Source organism: Zootoca vivipara, chromosome 11 (assembly GCF_963506605.1).
Source record: "Zootoca vivipara chromosome 11, rZooViv1.1, whole genome shotgun sequence".
NCBI lineage: Eukaryota > Metazoa > Chordata > Lepidosauria > Squamata > Lacertidae > Zootoca > Zootoca vivipara.
This window is the reverse complement of record NC_083286.1, coordinates 38,421,538-38,442,930: the sequence shown is the minus strand read 5'-3', so window position 1 is coordinate 38,442,930 and position 21,393 is coordinate 38,421,538. Positions and strand designations below refer to the sequence as shown.

The window sequence follows — 21,393 nt, the reverse complement described above, 5'->3', positions numbered from 1 at the left end:
CCTTATACCAAGTCAGACAATTGGTCTATCAAGCTCGGATTTATCTATCCTGACTGGCAGTGGCTCTCAAAGATTTGGGGCCTAGCCCTACCTAGAGATGCCAGGTGCCTTCTGTATGTAAAAGCAGGTGCTCTGCCACTGAGCTTTGGGTCTTCCCCTAAAGTTGATAGATGACTGCATGTTTGCAAGAAAGAAAGTTGGCTTAATTGATTTTTGGCATTTATAACTTGCCTTTCTGAGATAAAATCAAAGCAGCTAAAGGCCAATTCCCCATGTTCTTTTCAGGCACTTACTTTGCATTTAAACCATCTCTTCCTAGAATGAGTAGTGTTAATAACAGATGAAAGGGTTTGCACAGTTCCCTAATTCACCTTCCATACATAGGGGAGTCCATCAGTGCCTTACTCACAAAGCGTTGTAGTGTAGTCCACTTCTATGAGCTCTTAAACGCACAAACAAGCAGATGAAAAGAATATATTAATCACCTCCAGACTCTCTTTCAACATTCAGATTGGGGTCTGCACCAAATGTTAATATACTAAGTAGTGTTAGTTGTATCACTATAAAAACTTCACCAGAAAACCAAACATTTTGTTTTGTTAGTTAGCAACTCCTATTTCCTAGTCAGTAATTCCAATTCCTGGAAGAAGAAAACCCTAACTTTGTTGCATACAATTCTGTTCACAAATATTCTACTCACACAAATCTACAAATAGTTATGTCAAGAATTTTTAAAGAAAACACCTGTGTATGAAGTGGCTGGTAGGTTTTCAACTTTAGTGAGTACTGTTTCTAGAATGTTCCAAAAACTGAAGGTACAGCCATCTTAAAAATTGATAAATTCTACTGCTTTTAATATGTTTTCATCAAATTTCACATAGCAGGGTAGGGGTTTTAGGAATCATTTTGTTTCCTGATTTGGGACCATAACTGCACTTTTAAGGAGTTTCACCAACAATTTCATGAATGGGGTTCTGTATTTATCTACATGAATACACTAAATTGTTAAATATGAATATTCAAGTTTGTTAAACATGAATCAGAAACCCAAATTTGAACAAAATCTATCTTCAAATAAATAATGGTAGTCCTTAAATACATTTTATTGGATTATTGGTGTTCAATTCTTTATAGAACAGGATTATGTTAACAATTATAACCTGAGAAAATTATTTTAGATAATGGTGTTGTTTTTGGCAGTGCCTTGCTGCAAAACAAAACTAATACAGAAGACAGTAAAAACTGGATCCAAACCCTATATTTTTGCAACCTTTCATATTTTTTGTACTATACAATGGGGCATAAAACTTTAATATTATAAAGTGGAATACTTAAGCACCAGTTTGTAAACTCAGCCAAAACCCAAAAAGAACATGGATAGCATACTACTTTCCATGTAATCACTATTCCAAATCGAATAAATGTCAGAAGCAAAGAATATTCCGTAGAGTTGCAGAGATGCAACATAACAAGGATAGATGAACAAAGTTGGCCCAACAGTCCATTTTTTCTAATGTTCATCCTTTATGTATGACAGTACTACCGGTACAGTGGCATAGGATAAAAGGGAAATAGACCATTGTGGTTTACTTGAAGCTCTGGAAAGCTAATATTATCTGTTATGTAGCAGGCTTGTACCTGGCATTGCATAGGAATTCTGAGAAACCAATAATAATAATAAATTCAGTTTTGAAACAGTAGTTAAAATCAGTGCATTTTTGAAATATTCAGTCAGCCATCTTGATTCAAAATGGCGTTCAGTTGTACCCAAACTTAGATAAAAAAACTGCTCCTTGAACTCAGGAACTATCATGCAGAATTTGGTTAACAGATGCCCAAATGCATAGCAAAAACAAACAAGAAAACCTTTCCAAAACAGATGCATATCCTGTGCAGTGGCAGCGAGTTCAGACCATGCTTTCAGGACTTCCTTCCCCTACTCCCCCACCATAGTCCCAGACTTCACCACCAGGGACAGTCATAAAGGGCTGGTGGGGAGGCAAAGGCAACCTCAACACAAAACACATAGAAAATGCATTGAGTTAAATCCAGAATTAGTCATGCTTAGAGTAGACTCTTTGGAATCAATGGACCTACTACTCTAAGCATAATTAAGATTAGATTAAACCCTTTGCTGCATGATGTACACCTGTTGTTCACATCTGAGACATTTTGTTGCCTGAAGCGAAGGACGATTTGCTTTGCCTTTCCCACATATTCACACCTCAGATTGTAAGCAGTTTGCGTGAACTCCAGTGTAGCGCCAGGACCTGTTTAAATCTTAACATGTGTCTTGTTCTGATCAGGCGACACTGAAATTGTATTTTTCACAAATTGCATTTTTTTCCTTTTATTATTATCAATTTTGTGTGGGATTTAACTAACAAGTCTGCTTGTGCAATGGGACTTTTACCCCACCCCACCCCAAAATTGGCTAATGGGAAGGGTAGGAGAATCCCCAGAACAGTGTGCAGGGGGAGATAGTGGGGGATAGTTCTATCTAGGAAGACAAAAGGCTAGCCTTAGAATGATGCTGAATTCTTTCATTGGGGGGGGGGGGAGATATTATTGTGAACCACCCTGAGATCTTGTGATGCAGAGCAGTATATAAAACAAACAAACAAACTATATTATTCCAGATCCAAGTGCAAAGTACTATTCTCAAATCTATTCCCAATTTTTCTGTGACATGAAAAGCTGATATAGAGTGATATATAGTGTTAGCATACTCAGAGGAGACCATAATTCACCAACCCTTTGACTTCAAATCGTTTTTAATCTGCCAAACTAAAACAGCAATCCAGTACTCACTTAGTGTACAAAACTCATTGAACTAAATTGGTTTTATTTCTGACTAGACATGTAGTCAGTCAGTTTTCTCGGCAAATTGTGTTTTCTAATGAGTTCATATGTCAAGTAGCTAACCAGACAGCATTCAGCACTAGAGGTGATTTATATAGTCTTATTTCTCTCTCTCTCCCAGTGATGGCATCATAGTCATCCTTGGCTCAGTGCATGTTTTCATTGGTTTCTAAATGCAGATGGCAAAGCTGTCCCAAACAGCATTGTTGCAGAATATATGGAAGAAAAAAAGAAATATGAACAACTGAAACAGCAGCAGCCGAAGAAAGGACCTTCCCGTGAAGTTCAGGTAAATAATCGAAGATGATGGAACCAGCATGATGTTTTTAAAACTAATTCAGTTACCCAGAAAGTTGAAGTATCAATGGCTACTAGGGACAAAGGCTATACGTAGTGACTATGTTCACCTTTCATTATCTGAGACAGTGTGTCTCTCAATACTATTTGCTAGGAATCTGGTTACCCACTGTGAGAACAGGATGCTGGGCCAGGTGGGTCTTGGGCTTCATCCAGCAGGACTTTCCTTCTGTTCTCAAAGTTTCTCTTTATTTATTTTTAATTTTAATATTTATTTATTTAAATTCAAACATCCGCCAACATAAAAATCACACTACAGATTTACATACAAACATGCAAAACACTTAACCAGCACACAAACGCCTAGATTACATTGCATTGCAATATACATATCAAAATATATCCATTTCATCCAAATTCATTCTTTGCGAATATAACTTATTACAACAATAACAATAAGAAAAAATATATTCATACTTTTTAGCCCTCTGATCTTGACAACTAGGGCTAAATTCTATAATAATCTTAATTCTTGAACTTCCCTATTTGTCTCTCCATTAAACTCGACGAGAAAGATGAATAATAAAATATAAAGGTAGGACTTAGACTTTAATTTTGTTAATGTTGGATTGCGGTCTGAAAACTTAGCTGAATTTTACAATCTTCCAATAAATCAGTAGTCTTCAAATGGTTTGGGGGTGGAGAGCTGGGATTCTGTGCAGTCCCGCATAGAGGTTCTGCAGCTGTGCAGAGCAACACTGAGAGCTTTCTCAACTTTAGGAATCCAGAGCTTACAGGTGAGCAACCTGTCTTAAGGCCAAGTAAGCTTCCCCCTCGACCACCCTTTCTCAACCTTGGGTTCCTAGATGTTGTTTCACTACCAGTGTGCATCTAAACCACTAATAATGGTGCTTATCTGTTTTTATTTAATAAGTTAATATCTCATGACATATATAACCTAAGTTAAGCAAATTTATAACACTATAAGAATCTGATGGTTTAAATTAAAACACACCAGATCACAATAAAATGAAGTAGCCTCAGCCAGCAATAATCTTAAAGCAGCACTCAGTCCATTAAGATCAGAGATCACAAAATAAAGCAGCACTGCAATAAAAGCAGCCTAACTAAAACATTTAAAATTATGGAAAGGCAGAGATAAACAATTAAGTCTTAGATGATGATGATGATGGTGAGCATGATAGCATATATTTTGTTAAATTTATTTGTAACTTAACAACAGATGCATAATGGATGCAGTTATAAAGTACTGCAGATATCTGATTTGCACAGACATTTGCAAGACGATGAGCTGCTCCACTCCATTCACTGGGAATGAGAAACCTTTCCCAGCACAGAAGATAACAAGGGAGTTCTGCTTGCACAGAGATCTGTATTCCTATTGGAGTACTGGCAGGTTCACTGAAGCCGCACGAACTGGGGCACATGGAATTGAAGTGCGGCATACGAGTGGGCATACGAGTGGGCATACTTAGTGTCTTACAAAAACTAGATATATATTGTTAGTAGTTCATTACATGCGTAAGTAAATACTGCACACACAGTGCATTTGCTCAGCTCATTTCACAATGCAAGTCACCACACCAATTGGATGCTTGCTCACTAGTGTTATTAGGACTTAAAGGTGTGGTGAACTGAGCGAGTTTTCAGCAGTCTTGTTTTCATTCCAGACGCTGGCATTGCTGGACAGATTCAAATCAAAACTGAACCAAGCAATAGCAGAGACTCCTGAAAATGAAGTGTCGGAACCTGAAGTGGAGGATGATGAAGGATGGTAAGAAACCTTTTTGACTTGAAATGTTTGCTTAGGGGAAAATGTAATAAAATTGGTTACTCTAACACCAGTGGGTCTCCAGGGTCTCAAATCACCTGCTAACTGTAGATGCCAAGGATTGAACTGGAACCTACATGTGCTTGATTGCTGAACTATGATCCCTCCCCTTACTGTTTGAAGTGGGTTTTCAGTTCTGGCATGGAGACAAGCTGCTCTTCTAATTCCAGTGTCACAGCAAATTCTGGTTAGCCTGAACCAGGAATTGAGGGAGGGAGTTTACATGTGCAAACAAGGTAGAGAGTACATTCCCTCGGTAATGGAGTGGATGAGAGCCAGTAAACTGAAGCTCAATCCAGATAAGACAGAGGCACTCTTAGTGGGTGGTTCCCTAGGCTAGATGGGTGGAAGATTTCCTGCTCTTGAGGGGTTTATACTCCCTCTTAGAGGAGCACGTACATAGCTTGGGGGTGTTCCAAAGAGTGCCTCCTGCCAGCTTTGGTGGGTGGTCCAGATACACCCCTATCTGGACAGGGATAGCCTAACTTATGTGGCCTATATTCTGGTAGCCTCTAGGTTGGATTACTGCAACCTTCGGGTGGGGGTTACCTCTGAAGACGATTCAGAAACTTCAGCTGGTGCAAAATGCAATGACCAGGCAAAAACATTCCTCTTTACCAAGGCCTATTGGCTATTAAATAAACTATGCTTGTGAAAGTGTGGGGGAGATGACTGTTACTATGCTTATGCTACCATTAGGCTGTTTTTATTATGTTTTATCATTGGTGTTTTGTAATGTGCTTCTAGTGTTGTACACTGCCCTGAGATCTTGTGATAAAAGGTGGTATATAATAATAATAATAATAATAATAATAATAATAATAATAATAATAATGTCACAACTGTGATGATCAAACTGAGTTGGTGTTACATGTGAACCAAGCAAGAGAGCTGTTCCTACCATTGGAAAGTCATGACTCCTTGTTTCATAAAAGCTAAAATTAAAAGACTGAGTATGTAACTAATAACTTATTCATCATAATGTACTGTAACATTCGAAATGTCTGTTTGCTAGTTTAATAGGCTGCAATTTGTGCTAACAGGATTCCCCCCAATCCTATTTAAAAGTCAAAAGAAAATAGTGCTAAATATTTATTAGAAGATGAAACATGTAGGTGATGCTGGAGACATAAGGCCTTGAGCTGACACATTAAGAATAACAAGTCTTGCTTCTCCATACACTTCATGTGTAAAGGACACAGACTTCCTCCAAGTTCTAAAGACGTTGCTTGCCAAAGGATGCCTACATTTGTTGCTGGCAAGTGGAGAAATGAGAAAACTTAATGTAAATAGGTATGGAACTCGATGTTCTGAGCAACTTGTACTGTATCTATTTATGCTAAATGCTTGAGTTATAGCATATTTTTGAGATGGCAGTAAGGAGGAGAGGCCTTTGGATAAACTGCTTGCAGCTACTGTGGAAATCAGGCATCCCCAAACTTCGGCCCTCCAGATGTTTTGGACTACAATTCCCATCTTCCCCGACCACTGGTCCTGTTAGCTAGGGATCATGGGAGTTGTAGGCCAAAACATCTGGAGGGCCGCAGTTTGGGGGTGCCTGGTGGAAATCTTCCCTGTGTTTGCGTTTTCTGCTCTTAAGGATCCTGGGTCATATAGCAGACTTAATCTCATGTTCTGTATTTATTTTGTGATGATGATGAGGGAAGGGGAAATCACCTAGTTGCTTGTTGCTGAACCAACTTTTTTTTTGCATCAAATTGTACAATCAAGTTTGATTTGCGGTGATCTCAAGTTTTTAATATCCCTTTTTTTTACAAATGAGGTTTTCAAATGCTTAAAATGAATGTAACAAGCAGGAAATTTGAGGGAAGGGAAAATTCGTCAGCAGTCATTATATGAACAGATAATGTTTGCACACCTACCGTGTTTCTCACATTTTAAGACACCGTCTTATAACTTTTTTCCCTCAAAAAAACACTGGGTGGCTTATTTTCAGGGAATGTCTTGTTTTTATTACGTCAGGAGCAGTGCCCCTCTTGCTCCCTGGCTCCCTGCGGGGCAGGATTCTTGACTGAAAGAAAAGGACGGGCAACAGCCACCACCAAACTCCGTGAGAGGGAGTCTGAGGGAAGGGAAGTGTGTGCGTCCCTGGCCCAGCCCTCTCTCCCCGGCCCTGGGATGTTCGTGAGGGAGGGAGGGAGGGAGCTCCTCCGAAGGGCTGCTCTCTCTCTCTCTCTCCTCCCAGGTGGGGACTCACTTAATAGCAATCTGCTACACTGGAGCTTCTTAAATTTAAACCAGTACAGTATAATGGAATCTATCTGTGTGATGCAGTACGTATAGCAAATAAGGATCTCTACCAGCCAGCCCAAGACTTAAGAGCGAAAGTTCCAACAATGTAGCACTTTGTAGCACTGATAGCAAAGAGGCTACCGGCTGATAAGAGATACTGTAGAAAACAAGGCAGTTGAGCAGCAATTAAAATGGTAAATGGTAGCAATTGTAGCAATTGAGCCAGCAGGAAAGCGGGGTGAGATAATCTGCTGGTCCTAACTGCTTCTCTTACCCACAAAATGTTAACTTTTAGCAGCTCCTAAACAGCGAGAAGCCACCGGCAGCGATCCCGGTACCAGTAAAAATCCTTAAAGGGGCAGCTCTACAGACAAGCAATAGAAAGAAAAAGAATCCTCACTTTTTAAAAGGTTTTTAAAAGGGGGGAAGGTGGGGGGAAGCGAGAGGTGGGCTCTGTGTGTGTGTGTGTGTGTGTGTGTGTGTGTGTGTGTGAGAGAGAGAGAGAGAGAGACACGCAGGGGAGAGAGAGAGAGAGAGAGAGAGACGCGCACACAGAGTCTCTCCCTAAAGGGGAAGGCAGCGTCTTCAATCGCCCCTCTTTTCTTCCTCCTGTTTCATCTCCTCCCCACCGCAAATGCCACTTTTCTCCTCTTCACTCACACAGCCTAGCTAAAAAAAAAAAAATCGAACGGGAGGGGAAATCACGAGTCTGCAGCAACCAGCAGCTATGGCTCTTCGGTGCATTTTTACAAGCTTTTAAAAGAAATACGTGTCTTTGGAGCGACAGCAAAATGGGGAGAGATTTTTAGGGGGGGGAGTTTGCTGGCGGGAGGGGGGAAGGGTCTATCACTATGTCTTATTTTCGGGTTATGGCTTATATCGCACAATTGCTTAGAAATCCTGCTATGTCTTATATTATGCCTACGTCTTAAAAAAGGAGAAACACGGTATGCTGCATTTGAACCACGGACCTTTTGTTCTTCCCTTTTGAACCTCTGCCATTCACTATACACATCACTTGTTAAGTTACAGGCACTGAAGGCAGACTTTGTTTCCCCAGTAAAATACTGCACATGGCTGCTGCTGTTTTTTTCTGGAGATACCTAGAACAGCAGCATGGCTAGTTAGCTAAACTTTTGATTAACAGTTAGAATTACAATCCTGAGTTATAAACTATTCTGGAAACAGGAATAGTGGGTTTTTTTCTTGGACATCCTGCCTTAACTATAAAGTTGTATCTTCAGGCTGGGCCAGGGCAGTTAATGTGTAAAGACCATGGTTATTTTTCAAGAATATAACCCTAGAACATTTGTAATATTTTAGGACCTCTTCATATGATACTTAGATACCAGGAATTCAGTGTTGATTTCCAGTGCTATTTTTCTAGAAAAAGAGGTGCCAGAACTCACATTGAATGCCTCCCTTGTTCTCATATAATGGCAATGGCACCCAACTGAGGGCGAGTTCCAGCTGAAAAAAAGCTCTGTTGGTTTCCACGGTGTAGTGTGGATATAATGATCCATAACGTCTCTGGATCAGTTGCCGTACATCTTACTCTAGACTAGAGGACCCACATGTTCCCTCTGCGCTTGCTGTCTTCTTCCATAAGATGAAAGTTTTGACGTTAGATTTTGAGGGTTCCTAACACACACACTTCTCCACTCATGTACAGCAATTCCTTCTCTATGTCCAAACCAGGAAACTAATTGTTAGATCAACTAAGATATCCTATCCTGGTTTGCAGGTCAAGCACATCCATAGTTTCGGCAGACCAGGAAAGGAAGGGATTCAATCACGGTCAGAGGGGTAGGGCGGATGAAGGCTCATTCGTGTAGCACCAAGTCAGTGGTAGCTTGTATCAGCCCATAGCCAGACATAAACCACAACAATAATATATATAAATTGCAACAGCAGAAACCATTCTTCAGCTTCATGCTTGACTACTTTGGAGTAGGCGGCTTGTAGATTTTGACATTCAGAATCTCAATAAACTTAAGACTATAAAAAGTGCAAAGAATCTCATGGTTGGGGGATTAGTTTGGAGGATAATATATATATATATATATTGGACTTGGATCCTTCTCCCCCACCCCACCCTTTTCAGTGCCTTTAAGTAGATTGGGTGGCTGGATCCAATTGTGGCAACTTTGAAGGAATTTTTAGTGCTGACTTCCAACCCACCCCTCATAATACAGCAGTGTGCTTGAGATGATTTATTATAAATATTGTGTGAGTGTGCATGCATGTGGGATATGCATAAATTATATGATTCCTAGACCATTTTATAGGTTACGGTTGCTGCTTTTATGGAAAGTGAAAGCCAGCCAGTATGCCGTGCACCACTGTCAGGGTGTGTTATCTGAAGTAAAATGATTGCCTGTAAGACATTCTTATGTGTCCACATGAGTGGCCACACATTGAGGTATAATTTTCATTTTCTGTCAAGATAGAAGCCATTACCAATTTGTTATATTTTCTTTTATTTGGCAATCTCTTCTCCCTCTCTGCATTTTTGGCTGAATTGCCCTGTTGGCATGGAACACAGTAGACGTTTGGGTACTTTTCAGAAGTATTTTACTTCTCTGTGCAAAAACATTTTTAAAAAATTACAACTCTACTGTAAACAGTGTGTGTATGGTGCTTGATAATTACAACCAGACTTTACTGTTTTACAAGGCATTTGGGGAAGTGTTGTTAAAAGATCTAAGGCATGCTTGATAGTATAGAGTTTTGTTCTAAAGTTCAGAAACTCTGGTTGGGACATATCTCTCTCGTCTGAAGCTCAGCAGCAGCAGCTCTGCACCGATCATTCTCTTCCCTCCACCAACCAGGGATGTAGAACGTAAAGTGCATATAAAGCGCAGGTCGTAAATGCTGACAGGGCATTTGCAGGGCTGTCGATGGAGCCTCGTGCAAAGCTTCAGAGACCCCTTCTGCAGGACAAACCTAGTATTGGCATGGAAATCGCAGTTGCCGCTTTTACTCATCTTTTCTTGGCAGCTGCTGAAGTTGAGGTGTTCAGTGCTGATAAATTTGACACCAACTATTTTCATGACCATTATTAACGAGGTGCTTTTGACTTGCCTTTGGATTTTTCTTTCAAAGCTTCTATCTTTTTTTCTTTTCTTTTTTTTAACACATCCCAGGGGATAAAGTAAGGACAGTCGCTCAGTTTCCCAAAGAGCTTCCAATGGGGGTGCCCACAAGATTCAGTTTCATTGGCTCCTGAACAGCGTGTTTCATGAGTTTGATGAATAAATGCAGATCGAAAAGCATTGCAGGCCCACATACGTTTCGTAGGTCGTGGTGGTGATGGCAGACAGAGAGAGTGCAAGAGCAAACGCCTGCCTTTCAATTCGTCATTGCTTTTTCCAACCACTTGGAAGGATGAGACTCATTTATTTCTTCACTAGGAAAAGCTTTCTGTGATTTCTGAAACCCTCTGCCTTGGCATAGTCATGCATGTATCCATACGCCAGCCCTCTGAATTCTGTCCAACCCAGGGTGATTGAATTTATGCAGCTAGAATCTGGCTCAGTGTTCAGAGCCCCTCATTGAGTTCTGTAGAACAAAGCAAGGAAGATGGAATCCAGGATGCATTTGTCCTATTCTTCATCCCAAATACTGGAGTCACCATGCACAGAAGCACAGATTTAGCCTCCATCCCAGTAGTGTCTACAAGCACACATTCTACCCATTCATGTTGGGGAAAGTACTATACTGCAGTTGGGGACAGTGTTATAATCCATCCATCCTTGCTATCAAGTGACTCTGCCTCCATCAATAGGGATGTCCTATCTATCACAAAGACTTAAAGAAACATTTTAATTTCCCTATTGTTTGGACTTACAGCCCACCCTTCACCAAATGGTCCCAGTGTGGATTATAGAAAGATCACAGTTAAATTAAGTACAATGTACAATAGGGTTACTAAAATAAAATTTAAAAATCACAAAAACAACCAGTATCAGAGTAATAGAAGAGCAGAGCAGTAATGCACAGCAGTGCAGAAGGAGGAAAGACAATTCAAGCAAAAGCTTGAAGAGGTGCATCTTGATGGTGCCAGCTGCACCTCAGAGGGGAGGTCATCCCACAACCTGGTGGCCACTACAGAGAAGACTCTGTCATATGTCACCACCACTCAAACCATTGTGTCTCTCCTCTACTCCCACAGATCTCTCTCATTCTCCATGCAAACATGCCACCAGTCATAATGACAGCTGTGGTTCCTGCATTGCAAGGGGTCGGACTAGATTGGCGTTGGGTCCCTTCGAACGTTACAGTTCTATAATCTCACTGGTAGCGTGTTACTAACAGTGTTGCATATGTTTAGCCTAGATGAATAAATAGAAAGAAACTGGAAATTCTAATGCCACCTAGAGTATAAAAATTCAGACATAGCAAACTCTAGACCAGAGACAATAATCTTAACAGTGATTATCTATGTAGGCATAGGGTGAAAAATCTAGTTCTGCAAATGACACATGGAAAATAATGCCTCATAATGTGCATTGAACAAAAACACGCTACTCTATCCATCTAGGATCCATTGCATAAGGAGGGCTGAGAGTTTCCTAAGGTGTTTCAATACATCCTTCTTGACTTCTTGTAAAGAAATATATATATAATGCAATATAATGCACACCGTTTGTGAATATCAACTTTCCTTCTTTCTCCATTTTGAGGAGAGAGTATAGCTTTCATCCAGCACAGTCGTGCCCCAATTAGACAATTTAATGCAATGAACTTAGTTCTTGTCTGCTAGGTGGTTAAATATTTTTGATGGTGGGCCTTAATTTTCTGTTTAAATCCAGAATACGTTGGTTTGGGTGACTGTTATATAAACATATTCCACTCTGGAAGTGATTACTCCAGCCATTTCAAAAGCATGCACAACCTGAGTTAATATTTGAAGCAAGATAGTTAAATGCATTCCCTGGCTGGTCTTTGAGTATGTAGCATCAGGCTGTTCAATGTCTGCATTCCAAACTTAGATGTGCTTGAGTTTTGAGAGCTTCCTAAAGCATTTACATGCTAAGGACCTTTCTTCTGGCTTGAATAAAAATTTCCAAGGGCTCATAAATGTTACAATAATTACAAGTTAAACTTTGTATGAAAAGTCAGATTAAGAATTTATTTCCAGCTCTGACAAAATCTTGGAGATGGGGTGACAACCTAAGGTCTTAATTCCCCACTAAGGCATCAAAACATGAGTCATAAACAGTGCAACAAAATAGATGGCTCCATTACATGAGCAAATAATAAAACAGACCCCATGCATACTGAGCTGAATTCCTTGGAAGAACAGGACATAAGCATAACAAGTTACAATGAGTCATAGGATACCAAGAGTTTATCACAAGCATGCAAGCATTTGGGTCCTTGAGAGTTTGGTAGCCCGAAGAGATGTCTTTACCCTGTCACCCAACATTAAGAAGAAGACCCTTTGTTATACGGCTCACAAATGCAATTGCCTTGGGTCACTGTTGTGACTGAGGTCCCACAATTTTTGCATATTTTGTCTTTTCCTTGGTCCAGACATGGAGAACCAGCAGCCCTCCAGATGCTGTGAGATTCCAAATCTCCTCAGCCTCTGCTCAGGGGCTGGTGGGAGTCATAGTGCAACAACATATGGAGGGCTACAAGTTCTCCATTCCAGTTTTAATCCTCCTGTGGCTAGTTGGCTGAGCAGCAACCTATGGATGATACCGGAAGGACATGCAGTCATACCTCGGTTTAAGTACGCCTCGGTTTGAGTATTTTCAGTTTAAGTACTCCGCGGACCGTCTGGAACGGATTAATCCACTTGCATTACTTTCAATGGGAAAGTTCGCTTCAGGTTAAGTACGCTTCAGGTTAAGTACAGACTTCTGGAACTAATTGTGTACTTAAACCGAGGTACCACTGTACCTTCCAACTTTTTCCAACACAAAACTGGGATGCACATCTTTCAGGATGCTCTCAGGTGAGTTACTTGACCTGCGCCTCACTCTTTCCCCGAAAAAGTGCTTTTAGGGGGCGAGATCTCATGCGGCCCTGAAAAAGTGCTTTTTCGGAACAAGAGCACAAAATGGCTGCCAAGATCTTGCACAAGAAAACAGGATGTCCCACTTTTTCTGGGGTCCTTGGAAGGTATGGAAGGTTGGAGCTGGCACCTAATGGTCCTGTTCAACTGGATTATGCCGTAGCATTATCTAAATATGAGGATAATGGTGCTGACCTTCCTCATAGAGTGGTTGTAAGGATTGCTGGAATGATATATGGAAATCCCAATGCACTCTCAAAAGGCGCTATGTAATTGCTAACATGGTAACTTGGGCCAGATTCAAGCGAGTATGTGCGCTAGAGGGAGCCAGCACGTTGAGTCCCACTAGTGCAATGTGTCTTTCGCACCTCTTCTCCCTTGCCCTTCACAAATTGGTTGCTTGGGGGGGGGGGGTGAGCAGGTCTGAAGAACTGCCAGAACAGCATGCAGTGGGCAAACTGCAGGGCTCCCTTTTGCCCTTGCAGTTACCATAGCAAGAGATCTGTAATGGTGAACAAACTGTCCCTTGAGCACCTTGACCTCACATTTTATCATTAAGGAAAACTTTACCGCCTCTTGAGACCCTCCAAGGTGTTTGCAACATGCTTATCTGTAGAACAGGGTTGATTCTGATTTCTGTATTTTAGCCCAGCTCTGAAGGCCATTTTTCCAGTCTATGCAATTGGCGTTTCTTAGAGAGTATAGAGTAAGAGGCAAAGCTAGGTATAAATCAAACTGCTCTGCCAGTAATTTTTCTACAAAGTTACATTTCCATGTGCACACATTAGTGATTGATGAAACTGATTAATACACTTTATTTGAATTTCATCATGGATAAAAAATCTAACCATTATTTACTAGTATAATTAAGCTCCCCCCCTTTCCCCTTCTTTCCTATAGACTAAACATAGCCAGTTTCTTCATCCTTGCCTCATAAGTCTGGCATTCAATTTTTTTTTGCCTTCTTAGTTGCTTTCTGAACATTTTTCCAGATTGTCAATCATCCACTAAAAGCACTATTCCTAAAGCCTGGACTTGCTGATAAGTCAGAACAGTCTAACTGCTTCATTCATATTTATTATTATTTGCTCTGTCCAGGCATGATTTTCATTATTATTTGGTTGATTTGAAATATTTTTTATACCACCCTTCTGATGTCTGGGTCAGGTACAGCATAAAACAAATAAAAATGTGTTAAATGTGTTAAAACAAGAAAACAGCAAGTAAGACTAACTCTTGCTCAGTTAAATTAATAACATATAGTAAAATGCCTCAGTTAAATTATTGTTGTTGTTGTCTAGTCGTTTAGTCGTGTCCGACTCTTCGTGACCCCATGGACCAGAGCACGCCAGGCACTCCTGTCTTCCACTGCCTCCCGCAGTTTGGTGAAACTCATGTTCGTAGCTTCGAGAACACTGTTCAACCATCTCATCCTCTGTTGTCCCCTTCTCCTAGTGCCCTCAATCTTTCCCAACATCAGGGTCTTTTCCAGGGAGTCTTCTCTTCTCATGAGGTGGCCAAAGTATTGGAGCCTCAGCTTCAGGATCTGTCCTTCCGGTGAGCACTCAGGGCTGATTTCCTTAAGAATGGATAGGTTTGATCTTCTTGCAGTCCATGGGACTCTCAAGAGTCTCCTCCAGCACCATAATTCAAAAGCATCAATTCTTCAGTGATCAGCCTTCTTTTTGATCCAGCTCTCACTTCCATACTTCGCTACTGGGCAAATCATAGCTTTAACTATACGGATCTTTGTCGGCAAGGTGATGTCTCTGCTTTTTAAGATGCTGTCTAGGTTTCTCATTGCTTTTCTCCCAAGAAGCAGGCGTCTTTTAATTTCGTGACTGCTGTCACCATCTGCAGTGATCAAGGAGCCCAAGAAAGTAAAATCTCTCACTGCCTCCATTTCTTCCCCTTCAATTTGCCAGGAGGTGATGGAACCAGTGGCCATGATCTTGGTTTTTTTGATGTTGAGCTTCAGACCATATTTTGCACTCTCCTCTTTCACCCTCATTAAAAGGTTCTTTAATTCCTCCTCACTTTCTGCCATCAAGGTTGTGTCATCTGCATATCTGAGGTTGTTGATATTTCTTCCGGCAATCTTAATTCCGGCTTGGGATTCATCTAGTCCAGCCTTTCACATGATGAATTCTGCATATAAGTTAAATAAGCAGGGAGACAATATACAACCTTGTTGTACTCCTTTCCCAATTTTGAACCAGTCAGTTGTTCCACATCCAGTTCTAACTGTAGCTTCTTGTCCCACATAGAGATTTCTCAGGAGACAGATGAGGTGATCAGGCACTCTCATTCCATTAAGAACTTGCCATAGTTTGCTGTGGTCGACACAGTCAAAGGCTTTTGCATAGTCAATGAAGCAGAAGTAGATGTTTTTCTGGAACTCTCTAGCTTTCTCCATAATCCAGCGCATGTTTGCTATTTGGTCTCTGGTTCCTCTGCCCCTTCGAAATCCAGCTTGCACTTCTGGGAGTTCTCAGTTAAATAAAAATGTTTTTTTCCCCTGATACCTAAGTGATAGCAGGCATTTTGTTTGGAGAGGTCATTCCACACACACACACATATATATATATATATATATATATATATATATATATATATATAATAGCCTTGTCTTTTTATGGTGGCTGGGCTCCGGATGTGTCCCATGTTAGATCGAAGTGCACCTCAACCCATTTGCTGAAGACCAATGTTTAGATGATTTTTCTATCTCTGATGGAAGAGGTTCATGGAGGTCCTCAGAAGAAAATCTTGAAGAACAGGCAGACTGAAATAGGAGTAAGTGCTCCTTCCAATAGAGGTTCAACCTAGGGGTTCCCTCTACGTTACCTTATATAAAAGATGGATAAAATGGCAATAACAATAATCTATAGACATGGAAACATGCAGTGTTTTATCTGCGGAATAACCAGTGTTATTCACATTTTTTTAAAGGCCAAATAGATGAGGATTTCCCAAGTCCACCTAATGCATTCATATCTGACGTGGGATTTGAACCCAGGTCTTCATGTCCAAATATATTTTATCAAAGAGTTAAACTGGATTTGAACACAATTCTTGTACAGTACATCACACCATTTACTGAAAGTTATTCTGATAAATCATAAGTAGCTGATAAGCTTCACTAGTGTGGTCATTTTTTCTAATTAACTCTCCCCTTGCATGTTCTCAACTCAAGTTGATTAAAAGTATTCATTAAGCAACTTTCTTAATCACATTTGTGCACAGTGGTCAAAGCCTTGATTGATTAATTCCAGTCCCCCCCGGGGGGAGGGGGAGATGTTGCATAATGTCCAATAGCTTCTTCTGCCAAAGTTGTAATTTTTACTGTTGAGAAGTTTCATGTTTCAGAAGAAATGACATTTTCTCTTACATATTTTTTAGTGTGTGTTTGTTTGAGCCAGGCATCTGGCCATTTGGGTTCTGCAGCTTGCCTGCTTAGCACTTGCAAAGATGAAACCCCATTGAGATAAGAGGTGTGTAGCAGTTTGTGAACAAACTAGAAATATTAATGCTTTTGAAGTAATCATGAAATATTTGTTGGCTTTATACCTCAAGATGAACTTCCTAGCTGTGTGCAGAAATGGTCAGAGTGGGATTGTGGGGAAATATGCAGTTATCATTGTTGTTTTACATATGCACCTGCATATTTCAGAATGTTAATTGTACAGACCTAGGGTAGCACTGTGGGTTAAACCACAGAGCCTAGGGCTTGCCGATCAGAAGCGCAGCAGTTCGAATCCCCGCGACGGGGTGAGCTCCCGTTGCTTGGTCCCAGCTCCTGCCAACCTAGCAGTTCGAAAGCACAAAGTGCAAGTAGATAAATAGGTACCGCTCCGGCGGGAAGGTAAACGGCATTTCCGTGCGCTGCTCTGGTTCGCCAGAAGCAGCTTAGTCATGCTGGCCACATGACCTGGAAGCTGTACGCTGGCTCCCTCGGCCAGTAAAGCGAGATGAGTGCCGCAACCCCAGAGTCGGTCACGACTGGAGCTAATGGTCAGGGGCCCCTTTACCTTTAGGATGAGGAATCCATGGTGTGCTGGATGTTGCCGAACTGCAGCTCCCATCATTGCTATCCATTAAGTCATGCTGGTTGGGGCTGATGAGAGTAGAAGAACAACAGCATGTGGAGGGCCAGAGGTTCCCCACCCTCCACGTGTCGACTGCACAGCCCTTGCCATAGCTGCACCAGTTCCTATCAGCCATATTATCCCATAGAGCACTTCCTCTTAATGGGCCACTGCTATGGTGCTTCCAGTCTCCACTGAGTGGCTAGAAAATACCTCTAGGAGGGGGGGGGATACCAAGTATTTCTGTTTCTTCCATGGGGAGTAGATGGGGGCTGGGGGAAAATGCAGTGCTTGTCAAAATGCACCCTCAAGTGTTTGAGCTCTTGTCAGGTACAACATGCCTTTGTGCCGGATCAATTCTGTGATGCCCAAGAAATGTGACTCGATCCCCATGGGTTATGTACGTGTTCTCTAAGAAATCCTTTGGGAGATAATTTCAAACGTTAGGCCCCAGCATCCCATATGTAGGCACCTCCTGCCCAGACATCTAGGATTTTTCCAGCCCAGACATAAAAGCCAGAGCTGACTACACTAGATAAAATTTTGATTGAAGGACTTGGTCTCTCTTCATAATTGTCTGTTTGAGAAGAGGCTTTCAGTCATTCCTCTGTTATACTTCTGGTACCATTTAGGTTATTTTCCAGCTACTCTGATCCTCAGTGTGCTTACCTAGTGTGTAAACGCGGTCTGGGGTCAGCGGAATACCTTAAGAATGTGAGCCACAACTAGGATTGTAGACTAATTGAATGATTGATCTGATCTAGTAAGGAGGTTCCTGTATCTTATAAGACCTGCTTTGTAACATTGTGTACATCATTGTGCTGTCTGGGATGACATCTGGCCTTCACATTATCATGTCTCCTACCCATTTGCAGTACTGGTATGTTCTCTTTTTGAAACACTTGGTCAATCTTCTTTTATCAAAACATTTGAAGTATGTTTCTTCAGCAGTTTTGGGAAATGTTTTAAATACAGTGTATGTGTGAACTGTTCCTGTAAACAATAGAACAAAGGCATCGTGTCTGTGCCTTGCACAGTGGAAATACTGGAAGCATAAATCATAACGGTTTTATATGTCTGTGTTTCTGATGCTATTGCAAAACCCAGTCGGCGTCCCGTTTCCCCCCCCCCCCTTTCCAAGTAGCAGTATGTCAGTGCTGTGAGTTCTGGTAGCTTGGCTTTTCATAGACACATTAATATCCCACTAGACAAGTCGTTCAGAATGTTTTAAGAGCAAAACGACCACATTGGGCCTCTTAAAAGACTGGGGTGGGGGAGAGATAAATATGTGGACGCTCCTTTACAAAGCAAAAAAGTTATCAACCTGATTTCTGCTTGGAGATGTTGGGGAGGATGGGGGTTTAGTTGCTTAAATGCCCTTTGGCCTGTGACTGGGTGTAACAATGAAGCAGTGTGCATAGATGCAAGTGTTTACATCAGAACAGGCATCACAAGCAGCATGAGCCAGGCTGCACTCTGATGCTTGCTCCTCAGCCCAACTCAGCTGAACACTGCAAGAGCATCTCAACATTATTTAAAAGGGAAGGGTCATAGCTTAGTGGTAGAGCATCTGCTTTGCACGCAGAAGGTCCCAGGTTCAATCCCCAGCATCTCCAGGTAGGTCTGGGAAAGCCTATGCCACTGCCAATTATTGTAGACAACACCAGGTTGGATGGACCAAAGGTCTGGCTCAGCATAAACCAGCTTTATTCATTCCTGTAATTCTGTTACTCCTTCACATCCCTTTCAGAAAGGGATGGTGCTGTTGCTGTGTAGTAAGAGAGTGGTTCTCAAAGGGTGTGGCATGCCACGCTGGTGTGGCAGGGGAGGATGGCAAGCGTGGCAGGAAGATTCAAGGACAATCAAAAAACTATTTAAACATTTCAGGAGTATAGTATCGTATCGTATCGTAATATATATATAGGATATACAACCAGAAACAATATCCACGACTCTCTTGAAGAGCATTGGCTATTCTTCTATAGTTCTCCATGACATATTGTTGTGAACAGGGATTTTCAACTCTGACAAATAAGAAAGTTCATAAAACAGAAAGGCTTATTTGTGTTAATGAGGAGGTGAGAGGTTTTTTGTCTCAAATTAGACCTAATATAAATGAGATTACCCAGCAAAAACAAACTCACGCCTCTCATTGAGATTGTACACATAATTAAGGTACGTATGCAAGATGCTCATTTATAATTAAATTATGGGAATGACTCATGTTCTTACGTAGTTGCATTGTGTTATATTTTCTGGATGTTCCATGATCATATTATAAAGTAGTTGTGTTCTATAAATCAAGTACTGCTAGGAGTTATTTCTTTTTGTTTTGCAGTGTATTTCTTATCAATTAAAAATTTGGTGTGGCGCAAGCAATTCCCCCCCCCCCCTGAAATTGTGGCCAAGAGGGAAAAGAACCACTGTAGTAAGAGCACATATTCTGCTGCCAGGTCTGGCCTGTTCCTTTGCTCTGGTCAGACACAGAATTAAGGTCAGTTACTGTACCAGAAATGAGCCTTGTAATAGTAGACCTGTATCTATGGGGTTTCACTGTAAGTACATTCCATTCTATTCTAATTGAGCAAGCTAGTTCATTAAATTGCAAAGTGGTAATTGTATCATGCAAATTACAAGTCAAGTTCTCCAAAATGCATCTAACCCCCCATCCTTCTTATAGAAATGTAATCTTCAAAGCTTTATTCACCTCTCAAAGTGGCCCTTCCTGTCAAGAAAGGCTTTGATCAACTTAATTGGTGGTTCTGTTCCCCTGTAGTAGAGGTTGAAGAAGGCCTTCTGTGAATTCCATCGACCACACCTTTCTGGTTAAGATGTTCATTTGTGCTTTATAGACAGACTATGTATGTGTTCTGTCTTTGGGACGCGGATGGTGCTGTGGTCTAAACCTAGGGCTTGCCGATCAGAAGGTCGGTGATTCAAATCCCCGCGATGGGGTGAGCTCCCATTGCTCGGTCCCAGCTCCTGCCCATCTAGCAGTTCGAAAACACATCAAAGTAAAAGTAGATACAGTAAATACCCTCTGGCGGGAGGGTAAACGGCGTTTCCGTGCGCTGCTCTGGTTCGCCAGAAGCGGCTTAATCATGCTGGCCACAAGACCTGGAAGTTGTCTGCAGACAAACGCCGGCTCCCTCGGCCTATAGAGCGAGATGAGCGCCACAACCCCAGAGTCGTCCACGACTGGACCTAACGGTCAGGAGTAACTTTACCTTTTATGTATGTGTTACTTTTAGTTTCCTATAGAAACTAACCTACTAGAATTAAACGTAAAGATCCCATATAATAATGAGAGCAGATCTGAAAGCAGGAACACTACACTTTGGCCCTTATCTGTAGAATTCTGTGTGTGTGTGTGTGTGTGTGTGTGTGTGTGTGTGTGTGTGTGTTACTGGAAACCCAACCAGATGGGTGGCGCATAAATAATAAGATTATTATTATTATTAACTTGGGTGCCCTGGCCAAACAGGAAGAAGGCAGGAAAGTGTAACCACTGAACTTCTGTTCCGTGTTCCAGAGGCTTGAAATGTTTGCTCAAAGGGAATAAGTGACCAAGTGGTCACTAGTTAACTGGGCAATGTAAGTGTGCAAAATACCTGGTTGTTTGTGTTGAGCCTCATGTTAAGCACCCAGTGTGGTCACTCTACTTGGTTGGCAACCTTTGTTGATTTGCTTCCCCTCTCGCATTAACACTCTAAAGATGATCCTCTGGTGCTCTTCAGGAAAGGTCAGCTGGCAATCCTTGCTTACTGGTGCTGGCTTATGTGAGACACTTTTTTAAGGATGCGGAAACCTTCCAGGCAAGCTTGAATTTCCCCACACTCAGCTTACATGCTGACTCCTGGCTGGGCTTCCATTTTTAACTTACATAACTCCTACTTTATAACAGCTACACTAGTTGCTGGTTCATTTCCTAGCCCACCGAGTTCAGGGTGTTCACATTAGTGTTTATATTTTAAGCGTTTTAGGCACAGATTTGTGAAATACTTCCTTCCTCCTTCCCA

General features: G+C 41.4%; 1 protein-coding gene across 2 annotated transcripts in view; it reads left to right on the top strand.

Moving 5' to 3' along the window:
* Positions 1–21,393, top strand: part of CWC27 (CWC27 spliceosome associated cyclophilin) — a 120,953-nt gene that overhangs the window by 87,724 nt on the left and 11,836 nt on the right. For both annotated transcript variants that reach the window (XM_035100352.2, XM_060280267.1), the window contains exons 12-13: positions 3,042–3,151; positions 4,851–4,954. In XM_035100352.2, the coding sequence (XP_034956243.2) occupies positions 3,042–3,151; positions 4,851–4,954 (214 nt within the window). The remainder of the gene's footprint in view (positions 1–3,041; positions 3,152–4,850; positions 4,955–21,393) is intronic.